Source organism: Haliotis rubra, unplaced genomic scaffold, assembly GCF_003918875.1.
Source record: "Haliotis rubra isolate DU_JTF1 unplaced genomic scaffold, ASM391887v1 Scf792, whole genome shotgun sequence".
Lineage (NCBI taxonomy): Eukaryota > Metazoa > Mollusca > Gastropoda > Lepetellida > Haliotidae > Haliotis > Haliotis rubra.
The window spans coordinates 162,666-189,734 of NW_025767515.1; the positions used below are offsets into that span (position 1 = coordinate 162,666).

The following is a 27,069-nucleotide window of genomic DNA, read 5'->3' on the forward strand; positions in this document are numbered from 1 at the left end:
GATAATATCGGTGTTAGATATAAATCATAATCTCGCGGAATATAGGATACCTCAGCGTAACGCTGCACATAAAATGACCAGCGACAAGGTCCCGGAATGAAGTTGAAAAATGCACCAATGTGGGGATCTCCGATCTCGGGACACACGCCGGATTCGACGACCCTCGAGTAGATGGTAAAGTGTAATACTTTGCAACTTAAAAACAGCATTTACAAACGCTGAAGTTTCCGTGGTACTAGCAACCTAAGTGATATAGTAGATACCTCAAGAGAGCGTAGTCAACACTAAGTACACCCTTGTCACCACCGGGATGATAACTGGATGATATACCCATACGGGGCAAACTGTTCGACTTAACCGATGTTGAGAGCACTACCGTCAGCCTCAAACAAACCATATACGCCGCTTTCACCGATGATGACAAGTGGGTGTTATTACCGGTAAAGTCGACTGGTTTCTCAATATTAGGCTCGGCTCCCCTACGCGGTTTCACGGATAACAAAGACAACCACCTAAACAAAGTCGCGGAACAACGGAACCCTGCTCGTGGCTTACATCCCGACTCAGAGACGAAGCGAAGTCATCAGCCCACTCGCCAGTATGGCAGCCCACATGCTATCGAGTAAAGCGGGATGCAAAACGTGGTATTGCAGTTGGTGTCTGAATTCAAGGTGTGGTCAGGATCCTGAGAGTCTACCGCTTAACTCAACACTGGTCATCCAAGTCTACCTAGGGAACCATCGCGGGATGATGTAGAGATCGGAAGGGGTCAAACTCCGTGGGGAAACAACAACAGTATCACGCTTGCAACGCTTACGCATGGGTGGGTGTCGACTCCAAAACCAGTCTGCAGGGTGTCACCGTGGTCGTGGAAGACACTATATCACTAACCAAGATCTTCCTACCCGACAACATACACTTCATGGGGTGAAGTGCACCCCTGAATTATTATCAGAAAACCAGTTGGAAATTATATCGTAATAATATAGCAATGTCTTGGATTCACCCCAACACTACGCATTAACGCATCTTAGGGGACACGGAGGGATTCGATCAGCCTGGTGAGGAAGACACCTTATACATCCTGCACTTCAAAGACAACGGTATAGGCGGGTGTCGCTATCAGATTTTAAAGAGCCTGAATGGTTAATCAACTTAACCCTCACCGCGACCTTATATCACCTTGAGACAAGATGGTACTATCTCCGAGATTAAGAACAACGGCATAATTATAGGAGCCGCTCGCTCCGCGACCGCCAAAATTATATTAGCAGCAGGAGAGTTAGTTTCTGAATCTCATAATATATATATCGCACCAATACCAAACCACTCGGGCAACATGGTAACTTCCAAGGAGAGAGTGAAGACATCAATCAGCTTACTTGATCACCAAGAGGTCTTTAGAAATGTAGCGGAAAACTTCACATTCATAATAGAAGTCTATCTCGAGATGCCTCGCTTTCCTGGGACTCGTCGAACATTATAGATGATATGTTGATAATGGTGGGAAGACAGGGCTAGTAACCAACGCTGTCTTATTATTAAGGTATCGGAAACGAATTCTGTACCAAGAAGTCTTGATGGGGTTCGCCTCCTTAATGGGCGAGCTAAGACCCCGCTTTTTACACGCACGCTTGATCTAAGTATTATCGGCTTTAAGTACATTAATCGAAGGTTAAATAAAACCCAATTAAAATACATTATGGGTTGAACTATATCCCTGAACTAGTACCAGAAACTAGATCGTTATTAACTGAAAACCCAATTAAAATATCTTTAGTAATATATATTATAGGATGGGACTGTACCCAGTGTAGAGGAAGTAGCTAAGACCTTGGAAACCGCCGTGACGGTTTCGCTTTGAAACAATTATGTGACGTAAAACGCCAACTACAACAAGACCGCGACACACGGGCAGCATTGTACAAGAAGTACCATAGAGCTTTCAATGCTGTGGATGGGGTTGATACCACCCTTATGGCTACCAGTATGGGGTTAGGGGCAGTAGGTGTGGGGTTGTTGACCACCATCGTGGGTTTCACCCATAGTGCTGGGCATTGAAATAACGGCTGGGGTGTCAGGGTTGGCTGGATTGGTATTTAAATTTGTATCCCCAGACTGCATCGTAAAGCATTGAAACACGATGAGATCAGGGAATTCTAGCTGAAGCAAAGTTGAACACGGTAAGCGATCTTATTTCAATGCACTCACTGACAACAAAATCTCGAGGAGGAGTTTCGCTCAATCCTCTGAACTCACAAAATATGACAAAATGAAACAAGAGATCCGGGTCCAAGTCTCGTAAAAGTCTACTATCAATTGAGGATGAGAAAAAAAGTACATAGAACAGGGGGTACAAAAAGCCCAGCAAGCCTTTATTACCAACACCAAAGAGATCCTAGGCGATTCACGTTAAACTGTTTCATCGAGGCCAACGTGACATAGCGCGTGGACATAGATAAAATGAACCTTGTACTACTTGAGGATGGGCCAGACAGGAATTATTGATTCCAGACAACGCGGTCACGTGATGTGGGTGCGCATGATCTAATCTGTTAAACTGACCTACTTCAGCTAAGTCCGCTGTAGCTCAGTCGACTCCATTATGTATAGTCTACCCAAGCTGTGCATGTGGAGTTCAGATCCCACCGCTTCTGTAAAGTCTTATTTTATGAAATAAAGCTCTATAGTAGATGGTAATGGTAAGGGTCCAACTAAGGCTTTATCTATTAAATGAAGCCTTAGATTACCCTGGTCCCGGACTCTCATCCTGTCTACTACTCTGGGAGACATTGTGCTGAGTAAGCCAAGGAGTTCAAGAGAATTCAGCACAAGCATAGGAGTTGCGTGCATGCATAACAGGCCTACCTTGTGCATCGCTATCTACGGTTGTTTCCAGTCTACACAGTTCCTGCTGTTCGCACTGTCAAGACACAGGGTATCTGCATCCCGCCGTCCGACCGTGGGATATGTGCATACCGTGAGATAGGATAAGTTTAAAAATTTGAAAACTTTTAATATAAATTGTATATTTATATACTTATCCTATCTCACGCGACGGATTCCCGCCCATCCTCCCCGCTATGCAGATTCTCCAAGAGGGATATTATCCAGTGGCTCCAAGAATGAGAATGATGATAGTCATGTGGGCAGCTAGTGGTACATGCCACATGCTTTGCATGAGAGCTAGGAAGCTGTCTTATAATGAGGGTAGCATGGAGTGCTTGGGCGGATGGACAAGAGAGGCCTAGGGGAAAAAGTTTACATCGTTCCACTCAGTGTCGAATCAAGAGAGAGAAGTGCATACCGTGAGATAGGATAAGTATATAAATATACAATTTATATTCAAATTTGCAATTTCTAGTGTCCTGCGCCGTGATATTGTTGCTGGAATATTGCTAAAAGCAGCGTAAAACCAAACTCACTCACTCACTAGTTATCAGTGGTAATGCTGCTGGAGAATAGCTGCAACAACTTTTGTGTCATAGAATGTTGTGTATATTTCAGGACAAGATCATGCGAATTCTATATGTCTGGGCATTGTGTCGCGACCAAGAAGAAATCAATCCTCGTGCAGCCTGGAAACTCATGGACATTTCTGCCAGCACGTCTGAACAGTGGTTGTGAGGAAAACAGCATCTAGATCCGCAGATGGAAGCCATTTGAAACGGATTTTGATAATATATTTCAGTCGTGTTCCATAAAGACACTTGTCAGCACCATGCAAGGAAATAGTTGGCCTGATGACGTTAATTATTTAAGTTTTGTTTAAGAGAAGTGTGTGACTGTGTCCTGGACTCCTTTAGAGAGCTGGACATGTGTTACAGAAATATACGAGTGCTGCAACAATGAACACATAAGGTCAGCATTCCGGCTATGAGCTGTGTGACTCTGTTTTCAGACTATGTTAGTATCAACCTGTGCTTAGCGTGGCATTACTAAGACTTCTAGTGCTATACCAGGATGATATGGTGAAATTCAAATTTGACTCCATGGACGCAAACTGTTCCTGAATGGCAGGATGACTGCTCCAAGTCATGTTTCAGGATATTATGACGGACTCAAACTGGAGTTATGGATAATATGACAGAAAGAAATGATTATACACAAGAGATTTCTGCAGTTCCTACTGTTTGTCAGTATATTTGTGCAGAAAACTAGAAGGGTCCATATGATATGACATCAGAATGATGAGTGACTGTTGTGCAGACTTGTAGTAAGGCAGCGCCCAACAGAAACCAACAGGATGACTACAGCAAAGAATGAAGTGATGCACACAGATGTGACAAATATTTTGTCATAAGATGATTTAATAAAGAAACAATATTGCAAAGCTGAGAGTTTGTGTCAAATGCCAGAGCAAACAAAGAATAAAACAGAATAAGTAGTAACTGAATACTACTAAAATATGTGAAAATATTTTACTGTTTGTTCAAAAACCAATGGTAGGAAGCGATAGTTCATGTAATCAATGCTCTCAGTAGTGACAGAGTAGAAATGGTATCAGTTCCTACTCTATGTTTGAAAGTGAAGTATGTCATTATGAGAGTGTGTGAAAACTTGATGGCAATAAATTAATGATAGTAAAAGTTGGTGGGTAGGTGAGATATTGCCATTGAGCAGTTGAGTAAAACACACTATTCCACATCTTGTGTATTTGGAGAAATAAATTTTATTTCTGTTCTGAAAAGGCTATGTAAGTTGTAATGAAATTACAAAAATACGAGATTTTTATCCACACTTTGGACTACACTGTTTTACAATTTGCAGAAATGAAGAAACTTTGAAATTTTATCACAGCTATTGTAGGAAATGGAAACTGCTTTAATGTTACAAATCCAATCAGTTATTTTTGGGTGTCTTGTTATGTTAAAATATGTTTTCCATTCATTACTAGAAGTACTTATCTGGAGCTGTGACCACATTGGCCACTTCTTTGTGAAATGTTTAATACTGAATATATAGATCAAATTGTAGTGAGATATAGAGTCTGTCCTGGCACATCCAGATACATTTTGACATGGAGACATTTGGTTCCCATCCAGACATCAAGTCTGTGAATTTCTAAAGTTGAGCAGTATGGCTTCAAATGTATACACGTGTTTTTATTGCTGCTCTGTGAGATGATGTTTGAAGGCATAGAAAGGTCTGGACTTTCGGTCGTCATATTGGCAAAACAGATGTTTTAGCTATAATTACCTAACAAGACAACACTGACAATCTGTGGTAGTGCTGTCAGGTTTTCGTTGAGGGACAAATGATTTTAGCTATCATTTTCATAAATATTATTCCATGGCTTTTGAAACAGTTAGGGTTTTTAACTCAAATTTTGCAACAAAGCCATGCCAGTGTTACCTAAACTGAACAGCCTAGTCAACAATAAGAACTTAAATACAGGTGTACGTTGTGTTACTGATTGTAAATATACACAATAATAAAATATTTTACATAAAGTCTTTGATTTGCGTTCATGTACACTGAGAGGGTGCAGGCATATTGACCTGGAGGATGGTTGCGACACATTTAGTGATAACCGACCATGGACCTGCTGGCAGGGAACACACTGACTGGGTGGTTGTATATCAGATGGAGTATGTTTGGTTTAACTCTACTTTAAAATGTATTTCAGTGTGTTGTCCTCATGAGATAAAACCTGTATGATATAAAACCTGTATATGGGCGGGGAAAGAGGTATGTTTACAGAGCCGACAGCACCCGTGAAGATCCGTGTTAGAATGTGCCTTCAGTAACCCATGCTTGTCGTAAAGCGACTAATGGGATCGGGTGGTCAGGCTCACTGACTTGGTTGACATGTCATTGATTCCCAATTGCGCAGATCGATACTCATGCTGTTGATCACTGGATTGTCTGGTCCAGACTCGATTATTTTTGCTGGAATATTGATGAGTGTGGCGTAAAACTATACTCACTCACAGAGCCGACAGACCAGCCACTAAGGGACACAACTCTGCAGAGATAATTGAGACTAACATGTAAAGTTTAAACAATAGACAGATATGTGTTCGTCAGTAAACGGGCGATTTGCTTCAATTTGGCAGTGGGTACTTTCAGTGAGTGATGGATAATGGGAGGTTACTTCTGCTTCAACATATAAATAAAACCAATTCACTAAAGATATTCACTTCGCTGCTAATATGGTGGGTCACACTGGATTTCTGATTTTTTTCAGAAAATATATATTTGTTATATAATGATTATTATCAGCTTGGATCTCCGCGACTTCATTACTTAGAAACATCTAGGTCAATACAGAACAACAAAAACCGGCCATAAATATACACGGTTTATTTACAAGTCAAGTCATTATTCCCTTCTCAAGGTCATGGTTCCAATTTTGCATCTGATTGGATATTCCTGCCAGGTGGGTTTGCATTGTCTGTCGGAATTGTTCTACCTTCTGCCTGGTCGTCATCACTATCATCACATCCAACACTTTCGTCGGATGGATCATCAACATTGTCCTCATCAGGGTCATCATCACTGTCCTGACCTTCCCTGCATTTCTCCACAAAGTCGGCTGACGACTTCCCCTGTGCTTGTAGACGAAAGAATGATCCTGTGATGTACAAAGCATAATGATGATGCTTCAATGGGAATTAAATTTGTAGAAGTTCAAAAGTAACCAATAATGAACACTTTTCAGAGTCTTATCAATGACCTTGACCTTCTACATACATCCAGGGGCGGTGGGTAGCCTAATGGTTAAAGCGTTGGCTCGCCACGCCGAAGACCCGGGTTCGAATCCCCACATGGGTACAATGTGTGAAGCCCATTTCTGATGTACCCCGCCGTAATGTTGCTGGAATATTGCTAAAAGCGGCGTAAAACCAAACTCAGTCAGTCTACATACATCCAACCGAATATTCATGAATATTTACAATTTTTTAATGGAGTGTGTTTTACTTGAACCCTTATGTCCTTTTTCAATATGAGATATGCAAGAATGCATTATGTACTAGCCTTGTAGTAGTGCAAGTCATGTTAGTTTGCCAAGGTCGCACATGGTACTGTCATCTATAACTATTACATACCAAATTTGAGTGTCATGAGATGACTGGTTATTGCTGTGATAAATTGACACTGTTACCATGGGCAATCAATATTGTGCATCAATCACTTAACTACAATATTGTATTCGTGAATAATTATTCGTATTCGTTACCCAATATTTGTGATACGTATCATATTCGCAACATAGTGTATTCGTTACAGCCCTAATGTTAACCTTGATTATTGACTGAGCTTGATCAAAACTTTTGCACCCTGCCCTTAGGAGGATATAACAGGTTTGGTGAGAGTGCAATAACAAACTTTCAGTTGAGTATTTTATAGATTGTGGTGTTTTGACAGATGTCTCCCATGTCTTTGGGGGATATCCTATAAAATTGGTGACCTGAACAGAAGCTAAAAAAAGGATATCCTGCAACAAACAATAAACACACTGAAATATATGTATCCATGCATCAAGACACATGTAAGTGCTGGTCTACATGTATGCCCCTACATGTGGACATGCTGGCAACTGTGTCTCCACAATGTCTGAGTGTGTGATCCTGCAGCAACTTACGTCTCTGCCTCTCCGTGAGATACTTGACCTCTTGTTCGAGTCGACTGTCTTCAGCTGCCTGCTGCTCTGCGCTCAACCCAGGTCTGGAAAAACACAATGGAGCACCGGCATCAGCAGCAGATACTGCATCCTTCATCCAAGACAACATCATTAACAACTAGAGTATTGTCGTGTTCTCGAACTGTTACAAGCACTTGTGGTCGGCCACACTGAAATCCAACACTGGAGGAATATATCAGATCAGATCCATAGCATGAGTGGATAGTACTAAATCATCAGATTACCAATACCCTTTTTATCACAACCATTGCTAAACTTTCCATGGCCCAATTCTGTTCCCTATACTGACATAAGTAATCCTGAAAACCTTCAAGCCAATGGTGTAAAGAGCTGCAGCACAACCAGTGTAACGTTCACTCCCCATAGCGTCAATGTCTCATTCAAGGCCATTGTGTCAAAAACCTTCACCTTTTCAGGTTTTAAATAGATTTACTCTACCAAAACTGTAGATAAGAGTGGTTTTTTCAGTCACAAGGATAGATCAGCGTTCGAAATAACTGCTTGCCAGACCGCCCGGGACGGGTTATTTTCAACACGGACTGCCAGATTCTCAAATTAGATAGATGTAACTAAACAGGATTCTGGATCCGCATATAAAGGCTATCCTGTCATTATCACCCAGGTACAACAATATGATTTCAGCACTACAAACTCTAACAGTGTGAGAGTTGCTACTGTCTAAGCTGTGCTTTGGGAACTGGCTACAAGCACCCGGTATGTCCATGTATTTCAAACGTAAATACTGACACTATGAAAAACAGCTTTGGGTCATATTTTGGAGATACACCCTATTTAATTAAACTATTCTGTGACATTGGCATGTATTCCTTCACATTGTTTCCCTGAAGAACTCTTTTTGATGAGTCTGAGTAGAGACAACCTTTGTGAACTTACTGTTCAACAATGTCCTTCTTCTCTCCACATTTACAGCAGATCTCTCGGGCTTGTCCACAGGGCAAACAGATATTATAGTACGCTTTCTTCACTGTCTTCTCACTGCATTTAATGCTGAAAGTCAAATACAACATTTACATACAATAACATAGATACAAAGCAATTATAGAAATAACCCCATTCACTCATAATACTGTTAATTCGTTGGTCTGGTAGATCCAGTATAGAATTGCTTTTCAGCAACCCATTCTTGTCGTAAGAAGTGACAAGCATGTTTGTGTGTTCAGACAGGCTGACTTGGTTCATGCATGAGTCCAGTTGCGTAGCTCCATGCCCATGATGTCCATCACTGGATTGTCTGGTTGTCTGGACCAGACTTGATTATTTACAGACCGCTGTCACATAGCTAAACTATTGCTGAATGTTTAACAACAAACAAACTATCAGCCTTGTTATTTCCTGACTACAACAGAAAACATGTATTGTGCAGGAAAACATTTGGTTTGTGTACATGTCTGACACACAATCCTAACTGACCCGTCACCTGGACACTTCTCACTTTTCCTGTGTTACGCTTTTTTCCGGTGGAATGTCATGAGGTACAATGCAGTACTGACTTGGGATTAATTTAAAATAAAACAACTCAATGTATTTACACCTTAATATTTATATATTTATACTTGTATAAAGTTTTGGAGGGCAAACCAAAATCTATTTTCTATGGTCTTATTTAAAAACATAAGGCACATTGTAGCCTATAGGTCACCATGAAAATGACAAATGATAAAACACTCATATAAAAACAATTGAGGTGTCTTTTACGCCACTTGGAACAATATTTCAATGAATCAATAAACGTTGAGTTGGAAGAATAGCCTGGGACTTGACCACACGATCATAGGCATGACAGGATCAAGACATCAGAGGGGCAAAGAGAATGCAATATAGGCAATGGATAATGGTTAACGGTGAGGCAAACAGGAAAACAAAGCACCACCAACCATTTCTTGGGAACAGTGAGTGGTTTGTATTTTGCATATTTTATTTTCCACTCAATCTTTTCTCTGCAGTGTTGACACAAGCCTGGGAGTTTTGTTTCATTGAGGCTTGCCACCTTCTTGGATTTGTTGTACATATCATTTCTGAAGACAGATGTATTTTGATGCTTCTGCTTGCGAGATCTGTTCACATTTCCTTTTTGGCTACTCATGCTTTCCTTCTACACTCAGTCTGAAAAGAGAGAAAACAAAAATACAACACATAAATACCCTTGAGCATTTGAACAGAAAACAATTCACAGTCTGATGCTAGATGCTTCAAAACCCTTAAGACATTTACTGATGATGATATCACCCATTATAATGATTCCTCCTATTCTGTGACAAAGTATGAAGAAGGGTCTTGCAGAATATACCATTATATACGAATATATATGTGTAGAAAGATTCTCTACAGACATAAATGGAAATTTGTTAACGTTTGATAAGGATAAATTGAAATTTCTACATTGACATTTAGAACATACGAGTGCTGGAATAAACCCACACGACAAATATATTTTCATTGTTATTTGTGTTGCAGATATTGAATTTGTAGGACAGATAAAAAAATTGCCACTATAAATAAAATATAATCTTTCACTCCGATTTAGTACAATCCTCCTTCAAGATCTGACAAACCTGACAGGTCTGATGAACCCACAATAAAAATGAACAATGCATGGATTCTTCATCAATCAGATGACAGCTTTCTAAAACCAATTTTGTTGATTACTTAAAGGTGCTCTGATCTATGGCCTCAACCTGTTTGTCTACCATTGCTACCTGGTCTCACTAGCTGCCGTGAGACGTTTTCCTGGCATGAGCACCTCATATACACATTAATGTTAATTAATTTCTTCGATATATCTTAACAGACAAAAAAGAGGTGGATGCCGACCAGATGCCATAATTTGAAAATATCCATGATGGTTCTAGTCTGGTTTTAATTAAGTAGTAGTTTTGGATTCCTGATGCATTGATGGACTGATCTGATTTACATCCCATTTATTTGTTTAGTCCTACATACATATATAAACACTAACTTTGGACAAATCCAATGTGCAAGATAACAGTGATTAATCAATCAAGATATTATCTGGTAATCCTTTGATCAATCTTAGCTTAAAGCTTACATGCAACGCAAAACACAATTTTGTAGATTCTGATACCTTTCGCTATGGACTTACAGTAACAAATTATCAAAAAAGCAAATTCAACTTATAAAGTTGAGAAATAACGAGATGATAAAACCCCCCACAAAATCGGAGTTCAAATGATTCACATAATTTACCCCAGCTGGGGTGAAAAGTGGTTTCATGCACAGTGAATAGGTACGCGCAGCTTGAAGCGGGGATTCCCAGATTATAAGGTCATGAGCAGGAGTACTCTAATCTTGGTTGTGTACACAAACAACAAATAGTAAATAATCTACTTGTTACATTTAAGAACCTTGTTAAGGATCTAGATCTACTCAGCTATCTGTCAACCAGTGAAGCATTCGACATTTCAAGATGGAAAACCTTCGCTGGCGGTGAGTACTTGGAGTAGGCTTTAATGTGAGCTTTTTTTCTAATGTTTTGACTTTTGTTGATATTTCACAGGCGTGAGCTTTTTATATGTTATGACAGTAGATTACCGATTTAACTGTACATATAATCTCATTTGACTATTTCACCACACGTTCTTCTTACAGAGTCACTTTCTCAGTTCGATACTTAAAAGCACCGTCATTATTTAGCCTTGTCAGAATTTCTAACTGTGATATAGATATGCCTCTGTCACAGACAAATCTCAATGTCTGTTTTATTGACACCTATGTGTCTGCCTGCTTGTCTGCTAATGACAATATGCAATACACAGTGTATTTACAAAACCCAACATCTCTATACACACACAAAGAGCCCTGAGTGTATCGGCAAATGAACCAGCCAATGAAAGTCTTTGTTACACTTAAGTGCACGCCCACCTGCACTGACTGGGTTCGGTATCCCGGGTGCTTAGTTTCAAGGGAAGTAAACCCAAGTACAAAATAATGCACTTTTGATTTGCGATTGTACGCTTATAATTTTGTTTATTTGTTTTTTCATAATCAGCAATGTATATTATATGTCATGAATAAATGATAATTGTGTTTTAATTATGTTTCTTTTTTGGGTTGCATCTAAGCTTCAACTATTAATTCTAATTGTGCTTCCACATGCATGTTACATAACATGTAACACATTTGCCACATCAGACATGAATTTGTAAGGTTGAGTAATTAGCCCAGACATGAGATATGCCAAATGGGAACTTTTGCCAGGTAATCTGAGTGGTGCTACCACCAGTTATGTCTGTTATGAATTCATTAACTGACCAAGTGAATGATGATAAAAACAGGTGTAGGTTTATCCCACCAAACATGGATGACAACAAGGGAGTTGTTAAATTTCACGTGGACAAAAAAACATAATTATAAACTAGTAAGGTTAGGATTGTAAACCGATTGTAAACCAATATATATAGAGTGAGTGAGTTTAGCTTTATACTGCTATATTCCAGCTATATGGCGGCAGTCTGTAAATAATCGAGTCTTGACCAGACAGTCTAGTGATCAAGAGCATGAGCATCGATGTACGCAATTGGGATACGATAACATGTGTCAACCATGGCAGCGAGCCTGATCACCTGATCTCAATAGTCGCATCTTACGACAAGCATGGGTTACTGAAGATCAATTCTAAGATGCATCTTCACAGGTCCAATAAATAAAGAAAAAGGAATACATTGACTTCCATTTTCAAAATGTTTGGACTTGTTTTGAAAAAGGCGCAACCAGTCCTGGAGAATTGTTCTAGATCAGTACCCCTTTAAACACCATAATTAAAAATTCTGGTCGTAATCAAAGAAATTCCTGTAGAACACCCATTTCCTTCCAGAGAGTAAACCCTGTCTGACAGTCCAGGACTTGTGAAAATCTTGAGCAAGCAGTTGATTTATAAAGTATCAAAAACACACAGTCAGTGATTTTGCTGGAGACAAATGTCATTGAGACATGTTCAAGATCTAGCAGGATTTAATGGAACATTTTATTATACCGTTATGGATATTTTTAAAAATATATATACTTGCTGGGCATTTTGGATAAAAGTCTAACAATGCCCTAGAAAACAAATTGATATCATACCCTGGGGAACTGGACAATCTCTACCAATGGAGATGTGTACCCACAGAGATTTGGGTAAGAGTTCCGCCTGTAAACCCCGCTTGAAATGTATTCTATTTGTCAAGATTATTTGGACGTTTTAGGGTTTTAAGTTTAGGGTTGGGGTAAAGGTTAGCAATAATAGCATGGTTAGTGTTAATGGGTTTTTTAAAATAAAAACCATCTGTTCTTAGGCATTGGGGATTGAATGATTAAAAAAAACACCGGGGGTTACGGGTGGAAATCTTTCCGAGATTTGTACCCAAACATTTTGGGCAGACTCAGGAATAAGTGAGAAACTACATGTAATTATTACAAAATGTATCTTTGTCGTTTAATATTCGGTGTCAGTCATGAAATAAAAGAGTATGAATGTTCACCAGACACGACATACTGACAGGGTACAGTGATACCTGAATTGGGCCTCATGAATTGAAAAGAGGGACCGAAAATAAACAAACATTAATGTTTGTTTTCCCATATCATGAACTTACCTATTAGGTCCCACACCGAAATGTTGACTGCTGAGTATAAAGTGGGAACGCTAATGCAGAAGTTACACAGTTAGGCCCCTACAGTGTAGTAAAAGAGTAAAAATATTTACGCCACAACGTCTACATGTACTACAGAAAACATCAACACAAACGACCACCTTGCAACATGTGGTGAAAGATAACCGGAAGCACGACTTGAAACGGAAGTGTTGGAGGGCTGACTAGGTACGGAGACAAGAGTAAATACCGACATGTCACCAGTAGCAAATCCATCATTTTTATAACCAAAGGCATATTTTTTGCTTTGTAGTACATTGATAATAAACCAAAAATATTTGATGTAATTTGACCGATCCTACAATCTTTCCGGAAGACGATTTTGTGCATGACGTCACCAGCAGGAGTCGTAAATGTTTTCCGACAGAACAAACAATATTGTCTAATGTTTTCGATAGAGAAGTCAGGACAAGGACATATCTACATGGTTGAAACTATCAGGGTTGTGTAGAACATTTCATTTCAGCTTACTTCCTTCCTTCACCCTCAGTTTCCCACGATTCTTCCATCATGAACGGCTTGTCTCTCAGTGAGCTTTGTTGTCTTTTCTGTTGTCCGCCATGTCCATCCCGAATTGCAGCTAAACTGGCATTCCTTCCTCCGGAACCGACTTATTCCTTGGTTTCCGACGAAGCAGGGTCCAGATACAGCCTACATCTCAAGGATCGGGCGGAATGGCAGTATACACAGAGAGAACTAGACTGCATTGAAGTCTTCATGACACGAACCGCAAGAGGAAACCAAATCTCATGTATGTTCGCTAGATGTTCACCGAACGCACGCTTCACCATTCTGTTCAGCCATGGAAATGCTGTTGATCTTGGACAGATGAGTAGCTTTTACATTGGACTTGGCTCAAGAATCAATTGCAATATATTCAGCTTTGACTATTCTGGCTATGGTGTAAGCTCAGGAAAACCTTCAGAAAAAAATCTCTATGCAGACATAGATGCAGCTTGGCAGGCACTGCGGACAAGATATGGAATAAATCCCCAGAATGTAATCCTGTATGGCCAGAGTATAGGAACTGTACCAACAGTCGACCTAGCTTCCAGATATGAAGTTGGTGCTGTCGTCCTTCACTCACCCCTGATGTCTGGTATGAGGGTTGCTTTCCCAGAAACCAAGAGGACCTGGTTCTTTGATGCCTTCCCAAGGTGTGCTTTATACTCATCATAATGTGAAGTCCATATATTTTATCTAATCAGTTGTTTCATTCGTAAACTGTTGCAAATACATCATTACTTGTTGTCATTGCTATGTCACTTCTGAAAATACATCTTTATCTAATCAATCACCAGGTACCAATTCTGGGTGTTACATCTTTGCTTATTTATTATCATGTTGTATTATTTACAAATTTGGAAGTGGCTTAGTGTAAAAAAAAGCCTCACCTATCAATCTACATAATCTGGCATTTGTCTTCTGTGTGATCGTCTGTTTTGAAGACATTTCCTCAAGAGCAACCATTATTTCCTTTTGAAGGTTTTTGCTATTTTGATGATAACACTTGTTACTTGAGTGCTTATCATATTTGATGGATTTGTTATTTACCATATCAGATTCATTGCCTAACATTGTGTGTCATCTATGAGTTGCAAGAAAACAAATAATTACATAAAAAGATTACTTTTCAGGAGTCAAAATGAACAAAATCAGGAAACTTTACTCATTTTATCTCATTTGTGGAATTGAAACCTTAGAAAGGAACATTGGTTTATTGAAATGACTAATTAAGATCACACAGGAGCACATACATTCTCTCCCATTCTTCGTATCGTAGCTCCCCCTATCCCTCACAATCTCCCCTCCCTCATTGCTTCTTTTTCCTGTATTTTGATAAGATCCATGTTAAATGTCGGTATGTCTTTAGATAAATATTCCATGAATTTCATGGAAATCACTTAGATTTCATGGAAATCACTTAGACATTTGGAGCATTACTTATATGACACTTGCAAATACTCTTTATGAATAATGTAATACAATATAAATGTGTTGGAAAAAGTAGAAAAGAAAACCATAAAGAATTAATAATTATATACCACTAAGACCAAAAGTGTGTAACATGATCTAGTAAACCAGTGTAAACCACCATCTGTCTCCCTGCCTTGATATGTTATCAAATGTAATCTTTGGCTGGAAGTATTAAATATTATGTACCTAAGTAATACCTAGATAAGGTGTTGAACAAGCAAAAGTTGCAAATATTTATGTTTAGGGTTAGGGTTAAAATTTGATGGTGTTATAGACCCCAAATTACTTCCCATCATCTTAATTGATGAATAATACGGCAATTGATGTTAACTATGAAAATCTATTAAATCATGGTAATAGCAGCAAATAATTCTGATAACTTAATGCTTCTATGATGTCCATATCAAATGTGCATATTGATTGTATTGCTTGCATATTAGTTATTCTATACAAGTCTTGAGTCACAATGACCACACAATATGTTATTTTTTAGTGCCTATTCATTCCATTTTCTACTTTTGTGCCTGAAAATATTTCAAATTCATATTGCTGTGAAAACAGCAGGGCTCTGAGCATTATGAAGCATATAATTACAAGTAATTCGTCATCAACCTTAGCCATTAATCATGTTAATCATGCTAATTACCTTGACCTTGCTCAGTGCCATTGCAATGAGGGCCATAAGCCTTAGTAGTTGTTTTCAATGTTTATCAATGAGATCACATTCTTGAATGCATAATTGTGTGGCAGGTACTGATATCAATTACAATAGCTTTTTCTCAGTTTGTTCTCACATGCATAACATGTGGTATTGTGTTATGCCTCAATTATTACATAGGAGGCAGATTTTGGAATGCACTTGGAATTTGATCACCTTTCGTACTTGAAATTGGTATATTTTCTGAATATCTTCAAAGTGAACATCCGTTATGTTTATTAGATACTGTTCTAAGTGCCATCAAAAAGATTACAGTAGTGAATAGGCTATTTACTATCAAATATGCTTGATTTCCCACGTGGGTACGATGTGTAGAACCCATTTATGGTGTCTCTTGCCATGATATTGTAGGAATGTTGATAAATTGGCATAAAACTGCATTCGTTCACTCCTTTACTCTCAGAATGACTTGGCTTTTGATTTTGTTTGTCCAAACTGTACCCATGCTTGTGTTTTCTACCAGTGTGCAAAATTTATGCTGGTCCTGTGGTCCCTGTGTAGTAAAAATTCATCAGGACCTAAAAGATAGGTTTGCAGTGGTCCTGGTTAGGCCAACTTAGGGTTGGGTATTGCCAAAATTTTCATATTGCGATATATGTGTTGGCGTATTGCAGTATGTACTGCAATATATTGTGAAAGTGTGGTTTAAGATAATGAAATTATTGTTTCCTTTCTTTTGAAACAATGCCACTGGCCACTGGCCACTGTCAGGACTCAGATGTGATTGTACAAGAGATCAATGAAATCTTTTCCAAATTGAATATAACGAGTGCTGGTACCAATCTATTTTTTTTATTTATATGGATTAAAAGTCATGCAAATGAGATTACATGACCATTAAACATTCTCAAAAATATTCATGTATAATACTATAAGGAAGTTCAAATGTTATTAGTATTTTTGACTACATCACGGAAATTACCGATCATGGTCAAGGAAATTGCCGATATTATCGGGTGAACCGGTTCGCGAAAAGTGTACCGCAATATATCGTATTGTGAGGTTCGAATTGCAATATACTGGTTAACCAGTATTATCTCCCACCCCTAGTCCTGGTGGCCAGTGATTAGGTAAAACCTGATACCAGAGATAATATATGCTGTTATATTCACAACACTAGTTTGTTTAATAATCTAATGAATTAATAAAAACACCACATTAACAGTCTGTCATTACTCTGATTACTCAGAATCACTGTAAAAGGTAGTAGTAAATTTAAAAGATGTTAAAAGTTCACTGAATATAAAAGTATTGATAGTTAATTAAATCTACAAATATTATTTTGGACCAGTGAAGTACAGACATGACCCCTAATTATTGTCCACTCACTGATCTGTGGTCTAGTGGGAAATTTTCAAAGGTTTCTAACACTGTTCTGCTAAGTGTTCATCACTAAGAGTACATCAGGCTTTTTTCCCATGCAGTTGACACACCGTGATGTAACTGAACTACGAACTATGCTATAACATGTTCAGAGAGGTTTTAAGCTCAACTCACTCCCTATGGACCGTGTCAGTAATAGTGGTTAGTAACCAGTTTATCTGCATTATTTCTGGGTAAACCAAACCATCAGCCATGTCCCACCACATTCCTTTCTGATGATGAAGTAGGCTTGGTTGTCATGGCCTTGTGTAGCTGGATAAGGAAAATATATTTATGTCATTTATGAAGCAGCAAGACCCAGGGTGTGGTTTAATTTCCAGTAATATTTGATGATACTATGTGGAAACAAATTTGTATATATGCCATACTCTGAGATATTTGCAATAAAACGAAGGAAATCCCCATGATATGACCATAATGATTACACACAATTTCAGAACACAGTGAATAGTTTTATGAACACATTGTTAATATGTCCTTGATGGAAATCTACACACCACTTTCCTTATGCAAATTTCAGTGGACAACACTACTGGAGTTTGAAGTTTTCAGACTTCTATAAAAGTGACAAAGTCTTACCCATTGGTGTCATTATGGCATATAGTTGCGTTTTAGTCCTTTCCAGAAGTAACGTAGTTATGGAATTTTGGCTCATCACAATTTTTTTCTGTTTCAGCATTGATAAAGTTCCTAAAATCACGTCCCCTGTGCTGGTGATTCATGGGACAGAAGATGAAGTGATAGACTTTTCTCATGGACTTGCAATTTATGAGCGATGTCCTCGCACAGTTGAACCGCTGTGGGTAGAGGGTGCTGGACACAATGATGTGGAACTTTATGGACAGTATTTAGAGCGTTTAAAACAGTTCATCAACGTAGAGCTGGCTATCAATTGACTAGAGGAGGGCATTGAGGGAGCAACGGAAACTGAGAATGATGTGGAGACACCCAACGAAGAACCTGAGGCAGTCTCTGACACTCAGACTCAACTAACAACTGAAGAAGTAGAGTTGAAAAACAACTCTGATGTTGAACGGGTTGTCTGACAATACAGGGACTTAGGGACATAGTCCTGTCCATGACAGGTTCTCATGTACACGGGTCGTGCTCCACGCATCCGCTACAGTGAGTGATCTGACTCAGGAGACTGACGCTTTTCACTTCATTCGAACTGTTAACTATGGTGTTTTGTCTAATACACAAGGATAACTTTCCTAGTAAATGTTTGAATCCTTTCAACTTCAGGCTGTTTGTAAATTCCTGAGATTACTATTAACTGCAGCAGTTCTTGATGTCATTTGAAAAATTACTTATGTTTAATGTCAGTTTCTGTGTTTAAATGTTAAAAATTTCTGGATACTGCTGGAGTGCCCTGAGACTTTGGAATCTGTAAAGTTTCAAAATTCTGTTGTTCTGATGTTGAAAGTTTTGGGGGGTCCAAGTGATGTGAATGTTCTACCACAACAATCCACATACACAACTGGATGTATCACCCTCCCCTTGTGTAGCATGGACTTCCCTACCAGTTTCCCCCTCTTTGCCCACAGGAAGAATACAGTCAACATGATTGTATAGAAATAGCAAATGGTTCATTTGCTTGTGTACAGTCTGTAATATATATATAATGTTGTGATCACTGTTATGTATGTGAGCAGATATGCCAAAATTTAGAATGGTGAAACATAATTTTTCATCTCTTTTGTTGAAACATTTAACTATTAATGGTCTTTGGGGAATCAGACTAGCCTGAGGAGGGCTAGAATGTCATCAGTATCTTCATTAGGAAATATACATGTTAGAGTATGATTTTGTATGTGGTTATTGTGAGAAGATATAATGTCATGTTTGGTTTTCATTTCAGGTTAATATTTAAGTGGCATGTTAAAGTAATGTTTTTGTATGTACCTAAAGTTAGCCCAATACCTAATTTGTTCATTATTGAGGATGCATACAATAGTCATGCTGAGTCTCCTGTGTCAGGCTAGGAACTTCTTAAATTATATGAAAATATTCCACTAGCACACACTGCTGAACAATTATGATCAATACCCACCTGTATCTGTATAAGGACCAAACTTTATATGCATGACATATGACCAGTGTTATCACATGGGCTGCTAGAACTAGTTTTGTCTGTCATTCAAATAGCTATACCACAAGCTCACTCTTCAATACACTTCTGTCATAGCTAATGTTGCATACTGTATTTCATACCCTTCAGACTACGTACAAGTGTGACTTAGATGCCTTGAATTCACTTGCAAAATATTTGTGTCATTTTTACTTTCTGAAGGACATTGTCTCAGTTGATGAACTTTCTCTTTATGTAATTACTGCTTTAGCTTGTTTATCAGAAAGCTTGAAAAGCAATGATTTAGAAAATGTGTCTGTTCAACAGAATCAGAATTAGTGTATTTGTCGCTGTAAACATGATAAAGGACAAATATAGTTTAGGTACCACTTTCTTGTATACAAGGGTTCATGAATACGATATACCACCTTGCAGACACCAGTGTACAACACGTACAGTAATATACTTGTACTTGTAGGATAGTACGAAGGCAGTATGTGTAAGAGGATTTAAACGTTCCATGGTCATGAGAAGAAGGCTGTAAATGTTGGGATGCTCGAGATGGTCATCTTCAATGTCAACTCTCTTCCACCTGTCATTGATCTGTAGAACAAGTGTTACAGTAGTACTAATCATGTTAATACTGTTCATTGTGCATTTTTTTCCTTCATCTTCACAAAAGCATAAAGGTTATGAAATCTGTTTTGGGTTACACATACGCAGTACATCTTCAAGGCATTTGTAGGTGAAGTGTAGGGAATGTAATAGACTGGGTGTCATAGAATTATCAGTGCTAAGTATCATAAGTTTTTCATGTAGATATCTGCCAGCATGTTTTATTTTATTGTTGGGTAATAATTTGTCATATTAATTATGAATATCCAAGGCAATGGTAAAGAAGAACTCTCAATTTTTGGTCTCCTCCCTATAATAGGTTGACCAGCAATGTTCTGCTCCATGACTCAATCCCCAACAGTGCTTGATTGTACTGAGACATGACAGGAACACCCAGTGAACAACTGGTGAAAGCTTGTGATATATATTTTGAACAAAATATCGCCAACTGTGTACTTACTATGTTGATGAAGTACTTTTTGTTTTATATGACATGTCATGTCTTTTCAGTCTTTGTTATTATTGTCATCTATCTAGCATGTCTGTAGTATTTTAATTCAGACTTTGCCTGTCTTCATTTTACTTGACCTAGGAGTGATGATGTTATGATATGGCCTTAACAGTGACAGTCAGCACAGGGACTACTAACTCACCAGGGTGACAAGATGGGGCAACCCAGAAACTAAACATTGATGAATAGGTAGGCCAGTGTGATGGACAGTATGTCTCAAGGTTGTATTTCCCAGTTGTCAAAGGTACCAACATTTCTTATCCCAGATTTGGCCTGAATATTATCCCAGCCATGAGTGTAATTGGTAAGCTACAGTCATGAAAAAATCATGCACATTTGAACATCTGTTTGCAGTGTTTGAAATTAGTGCTAGTGCCAAAGTCCTTCCCCAAACTCCCCAGTATTTCAGGGATCGTATGGACTAGTAGAAACTTGCTCTTTCTAAGGATTTTGCTAGATGTTATCATTATGAGGACGAGTGGACTGAAAACTGGTTGTCTCTTTGCTGTTGGAGTTGTATATATCAGGAATAGATGTGGTCACAGGGTTGCCTTAAGATTGGGCTTGTGTCAGTGTGTTGAGGTTGGTGTACGCCTGCGTCCACCCCCACATCCACCTCTACTGCAGTAGTCACCTGCGTTCCCACACTTCCCCTTCCACTGTAGAAGTGACTGTGCTGACTTCCCGTGGGTCTCGGTATTGATGACTGTCCTGGTTTGTGTTACAATGTCCACAGTGCTTTTGACTGATGTGATATAAATCTGAAATAAAACTCTTTGAAAAATATGTACGTGATGAAACCACAGGACTTGAGTGCTGTTCATGTCTATGTGCATGTGTCATGATGATAGAGAGTTCAGTGATAAGGACAATTTTCAAGAGTGCTTTTCATTAGTGCTGTTCACCACTCACATTATCCAGGGATAGTTGAAGCAGTTATGGTGAATATTCTTCAAAATTCTGTTTTCAATAGCTTTTCATTTGCATACTATATACATATTTCTAGTATATACTGGTTATACTCGAGGTGAAGCTGTCAAAGTATATACCTCAACCTACTTGTTGACCTCAGTGAACAAGTCATGGAGAGAAAACTGAAAAATGTGTTTCGTACAACCCAAGGTCATTTAAGGAGTTACATCCTCAAACATGGTTACCCAATGGTTCGAGTGTTGAAAGAAACAATCTCTCTCCATGAATTGAATCTCGGCTGTCCCTTATTCTGTTCTAGCTCATACTCAGTCTTTTACATTTGTGTCTCTTGTGAATTTTCCAAATTTGACCCAGGTTTGAAGTACTTTCCAACAATGTTCAGTTGATTAAACACTGTCTTAAAATCTAGGAATATTGTATGATTGCATCAGTAGCAGTTGCTTGTGTACAGTTGCTAATACTGGAAGATTATCATATGTAAATTTTGTTTACACAAGCTTGATGTAGAAAAATATATATATGTGTCAATTTCATTCATTCTTAATGTAGCCTGGAAAGGTCTTGTGTTTGAAAGCTGTCTGCTTATATTTGCCATCTCTCCAAATCTGTTCGCTACAACATTCATACCTGTTAGCAGAAAACGTGATCATAGAATGACCAGCTTACCTTTCACTTATCTCCAAGGCTATGAAAATGGAATAGCAGGTACTGAATCACTATGACAACATTGGCTTGTACATCAGGCACACTTTGAATCATCATAACTTTATAGTCAGTAAATAATACTTGTAGATATAGGATGTCCGTGACAATTCATGTACATATCAATGCTCTTTATGTCTCAGATTTATAGATGTACTTAATTGATTGAAAGATGGATAACAGAATTTGTTCTGAGTAGATATTCTGGTATTCTTGTGTGAAAGATATTGATAACAATTCTCTTTATCAACATTTTAAAACTCCAGTTTTTAATTGATATGATTACGTTAACTAAAATTATTTCAGTACTGAGGATTTACATTCTTTCCTGCCAAGTCAGCAATAATAGAAATTTATGAGACATCTCTCAGACATGCCATGATATGTGTAAATTTTGCTGTACAAATGTTTGCATCTGTATAACCATGGTAACGTGTATATTGTGTCCCTGCCTTATGTATTGTGAAGATCGTGTAAGATAATCTGTATTCAACACTGAGGTGTGGGGTATTATTTTTGTCCTGAACCCGACACACACTGTGGTACTGAATCACAGAAAAACAATGTCACTACATATTATTAAACAGCCTTTATTCTTCACTCGTGGTCAACATGTCTTATCTTACTCCTTTTATGGTTGTCTGACATTTCTTTTCTTGAATTTGTGCTTCTGATTCTGTTTGCCAGGTTCTTGTTTTCTTGTGCTGGACCTTCAAACAGACAATGACACTGTGCCAGTGGATGCCAATATCGGATAATGCAAAACAAATGCCCTCGAGATGGTAATATTAAAGGTGCAAGATCAATATGTGGTCCTCTGTTTCCCTTTGGCTTTTTTCTGATGAAGTTTTTAGGCTAAACATACACGCTTTGTCATGCAGGAGCATTTGATGAGTAATTTGGCATCAGTAAAGATTGTGTGTCTATATATTACTGATGATAATGGATTGGATCTATCAAAGCTGATACTGATCATCAGTTCATTGTTACCAGAAACGTTCGCACAGTGTGAAGTAATACATATCATACACTACTCAAAAGAGGTTAAGAATACCCAGATGTTTCATATGATTATAGATAATCAGTCATGGCAGGGCAGTATTGCAACACAGCAGCCATACCAGTTGGGGGTTTTCTTAACTTGTTTTGATTAGTATATTTGTGTCAAAACAACAACTCCCAGTTTTGCACCTTTAATATGACTTCACAGTCCAGTACACTGAAGATCCCACTCTGAGCACCACGAAATATGAGACAATTGTTTCTGGCAAATTCATTTGAAACTAGTCAAAAGTTTGGGCCTAACGTTCCAGCAGTGCTTATGTAGTTGGCAATACCATACTCCACATACCAGCATACTGGATCATACAGGACATTATACTGTCAACTGAGAATAATTCAAACAAACATTTTAGAATGAAAATAATTCACAACGCTGCTTTATACATCCAACTAAATGATGATTATGCTAATGAGATGGTGATGTAGAATGGCATCTGTTGTGATTGGATGACTCCTACAGGGAGGTTGCATGCATTAACAGGCTAAACCATTTAATATACATGAGTAATACTGGCGTATGGAGATGGCCAGCACTTCCCACACTGACACCTTACTACAGCAATTAGGGACGCTAATGTAATGTCCATGTTAGGAATTGTATACCTCAGCCACTGTAGCCCGTTGTCAACACAAGCCATGCTAGTGGTTCTATATCTTCAGGGAGTCTGTTCCATTATTGATTGAGACCAAAGTTAAGTGAATAACATTAATTGTATGTTGTTGAGCCAGAATTACTTAAGTCAACCCTATCAGTGTCTTATGTTGGCTGTGCCAGAGGTTAAGATGTCACTCAACAGATTGATGGCCACCATTTGCTGGGGATGATCTCATATATCAGATTCCTTATAATCAGAACTGAGTTTGTGTAATCAGTTTAAATCATGATGTAAATAGAATCTCATGCTGTATACCATGGTTAATATGATTTTTATACCAGTGGAATTTAATATTTATCATTTAATGAATACAAAATCAATGATTTTGAATATTTCATAAAAACTTTGTTTCAGATGATTTGAAAGAGTTCCAAAAGCTAAAGTGATATTTAGGATCAGTTAATACAGTAGTTTGGTTATTAGGATAAGTTGTATATGAACATCCATTACATTTCTAAATAATTAAACTAGGGTTTTGAAAACTGAGAACTGACTTGAGGCAACTGTCAAGGAATACTGGCAGTTGGAGTGTAAGAGATGTGCAGGACTTGATCACACCCTGTATAGTTCCTACTCTGTGCTGGTATATGACTACCCCTATGTTTTCAGTCCTTTGTCCAGTTAGACTTTTCAGAAAGCGGTCATGGCAGTTTTCAGCTGATCTGCAGATTTCCGCAGATTTTATTTCAAATTCATCAATTCTGTGAATCAATCCCCATTCAATGACACAATGTTAAGTTTTCAGCTGAAAATAGATTTTCCTGTTGCCATTGCTGAGAAAGTCATGATTTAGCTGAAATAATGCTGACTATGCTGAAAACATGACTTTCAAGCTCTGGTATTGGTGAAAGGTTGCGCATATACTCCATAGATGTGTTGAATTTGAAAATCACTCATTTGTAGGTACTTGCAGCATATCATGTGGCATATCAGTTTAATTTGATATTGGCTATAATTAGGCTTATGTCTGAAAGTGTCCTTTGTACAGATTCTGAATACTTGGATTATGTTTGACTTTCCAAGTGGCAGTAATTAGGTTTCATAAGGCAGTGACCTGACATAGTAATGTAGGGTTAATTAATGAATCACTAATTGAGGCAATTTAGGTCTAATGGCTTAGGGAGACCAACTGGGTGACTGCACTGATTGGCCCATTAAAGCACAAACCATAGTGAAGTTAGGGTTTTTAGGGAATAGGAGCATGCACTTTCTCGCGGCGTTATATGCCATATCTGCTGGTTATTTTGGTTTTAGATGTCCCTAGGATATTTATTAAATATATTTGTTATGACTGGGAATGGTAGCAGAAGTGATACTATCTAAAACGTTTTACTTACCGCAAAATGTTTTTACTTCTGAAGTTAACACTTGGTTAAATTCTTTATTGGTCTTACTCTGTCATTGAACTTATAGATCGCTAATTGCTGATGTAATGGAAATGGCTAGAATATAGATTAAGGGCATGAATGCAACTCACACTGGAATACTGAAAGCAACTAAGGCTATATCACTGTTATACCACATCTATAGAGATTCTACAGGGTGTTCTGTAACAACAAGACTCCCTGTTGTGGACACACATAGGCTAAATGTCACAGCTATTCCTGTCTCAAGGGAATGTCTGGATACCCTATACTACCTATTTATTCTAATGTCCAGTTGTAGCACTTATGTCATCTTCACTCTCACCAAATTTTGGAACATATTTTTGCTAAATAAAAAAGTAGTGAACTACAGAATCTGGTTTGTTTTCAATTTATGCTGGACACAAATAGTTAGGGATATATGTAAATTTTGACATTATGAATAATGATTTATTTATTCATTGACACACTGATAAAATATCAATCATAAGAATATAAATATCCCTAACTTATTTTGTCCAGTATGTATACGTTTATGTCGAAAGTAGTATTGTGATTGAAAGGAATGTTTAAGTACAGCATTTGGAATTACGTCGCAGCTCTGGCTTTGTCTACCTCTTCGTGTTATTTGTTATTATGAATTTAGCTTAGAAAGCTCAAAAACAGTCTGTCCCGTCGTTGGCGCTGCTTACATGGCGGTCAGCGGATCTACTAAAGACGACTTTATGACACGTATAGGTCCCCTTCGAGAGCCCAACGACTCCACGATAATTAGCATCGATTGGGTAAACCCTTCCTCCAACCGGAGTCGGGTCAGTTTCATTGTGTAATATTTAGCCAAATTACCTCCGCCTCTCTGCGTCATTCGACACAGGGAATTAGGTGCCCTGTAACCGCTTGTTAAAGTGGAGAGGTCACATTCAAATGATTATACATGTGTTGGTTTTCGTTTGAAGCCATGCAGTGATAATACTGATTTAAATACAGAAATTTGTTAAAGAAGTTTAATGTAGTTTGGAAATGACGATTTCAACCCTAGAAACTAGACCGTTTGTCTTCGTAGGAAACATTTTACGAAGACAATGACAGCAAAAGGCCTGGAGACATTACGACTACTATACCCCGACTGAAAGCAGAGAACCGTATCGATTGTTTAACGCCGCATATTTCACCCATTATCTTCAATCTGTAAACCCAAGTCCGCCGACTCATTAATCAACCGGTTTCCAAATAGAGGCAACATATATAGTGACACCCATTATATTGCCGGCAGTTCCGACCTGTATACAGCAAGGAACACTTGTTACATGGACTGATCAAGACTGACTCAAACATTACGTGGTGGACTACCATCGACAGCGGGCTCCTTTTCCTTCGGCCAAGGCAGATTGTAATGCATTTTGAGCATAACTTTTAGACTGTTTGGAGTAATGCGTGTGACAATGTTTCATTGCGTGTCGTGTAAAGTGTCTTGGCAGCAGATTAATTGAAGGTTAAATACCATCATGTTGAAATCACCCTGATCACACCTGACGTATCATATACGACACACATTCAAATGTCACAGCAAATATTGGCCACACTTTAAATGTCACATAACTTAAAGGTCACATGCAACGTAAAACACAACTTTGCAGATTCTGATACCTTTCGGTATGGACTTACCGAAACAAATCATCAAAAATGCAAATTCAAGTTATAAAGTTAAAAAATAACGCGATGAAAAAAAACGCGCGAAATCGGAGTTCAAACGTTTCACT

The 27,069-nt window shown here is 38.3% G+C and overlaps 3 protein-coding genes across 3 annotated transcripts in view; 2 read left to right on the forward strand and 1 right to left on the reverse strand.

The window, feature by feature from the left end:
* Positions 1–5,451, forward strand: part of LOC124261259 (mitochondrial import inner membrane translocase subunit TIM44-like) — a 35,063-nt gene extending 29,612 nt beyond the window's left edge. The window contains exon 15 of the mRNA XM_046695567.1: positions 3,508–5,451. Coding sequence (XP_046551523.1) covers positions 3,508–3,627 — 120 coding nt within the window. The 3' untranslated portion in view covers positions 3,628–5,451. The remainder of the gene's footprint in view (positions 1–3,507) is intronic.
* Positions 5,452–6,291: 840 nt separating this feature from the next.
* Positions 6,292–13,461, reverse strand: LOC124261261 (uncharacterized protein C9orf85 homolog). Its single transcript, XM_046695570.1, has 5 exons — positions 13,261–13,461; positions 9,544–9,772; positions 8,543–8,656; positions 7,589–7,671; positions 6,292–6,577 (listed from the first exon to the last, which is right to left on the reverse strand). Exons 2-5 carry the CDS (start codon positions 9,750–9,752, stop codon positions 6,342–6,344), a joined length of 642 nt encoding a protein of 213 aa, XP_046551526.1. The 5' UTR covers positions 9,753–9,772; positions 13,261–13,461; the 3' UTR covers positions 6,292–6,341.
* Positions 13,462–13,627: 166 nt separating this feature from the next.
* LOC124261260 (alpha/beta hydrolase domain-containing protein 17B-like) lies at positions 13,628–22,827 on the forward strand. The gene is made up of 2 exons (XM_046695568.1): positions 13,628–14,474; positions 18,072–22,827. The coding sequence occupies exons 1-2, from the start codon at positions 13,828–13,830 to the stop codon at positions 18,289–18,291; spliced, it is 867 nt and encodes a 288-aa protein (XP_046551524.1). The 5' UTR covers positions 13,628–13,827; the 3' UTR covers positions 18,292–22,827.
* The last annotated feature ends 4,242 nt before the right edge of the window (positions 22,828–27,069 follow it).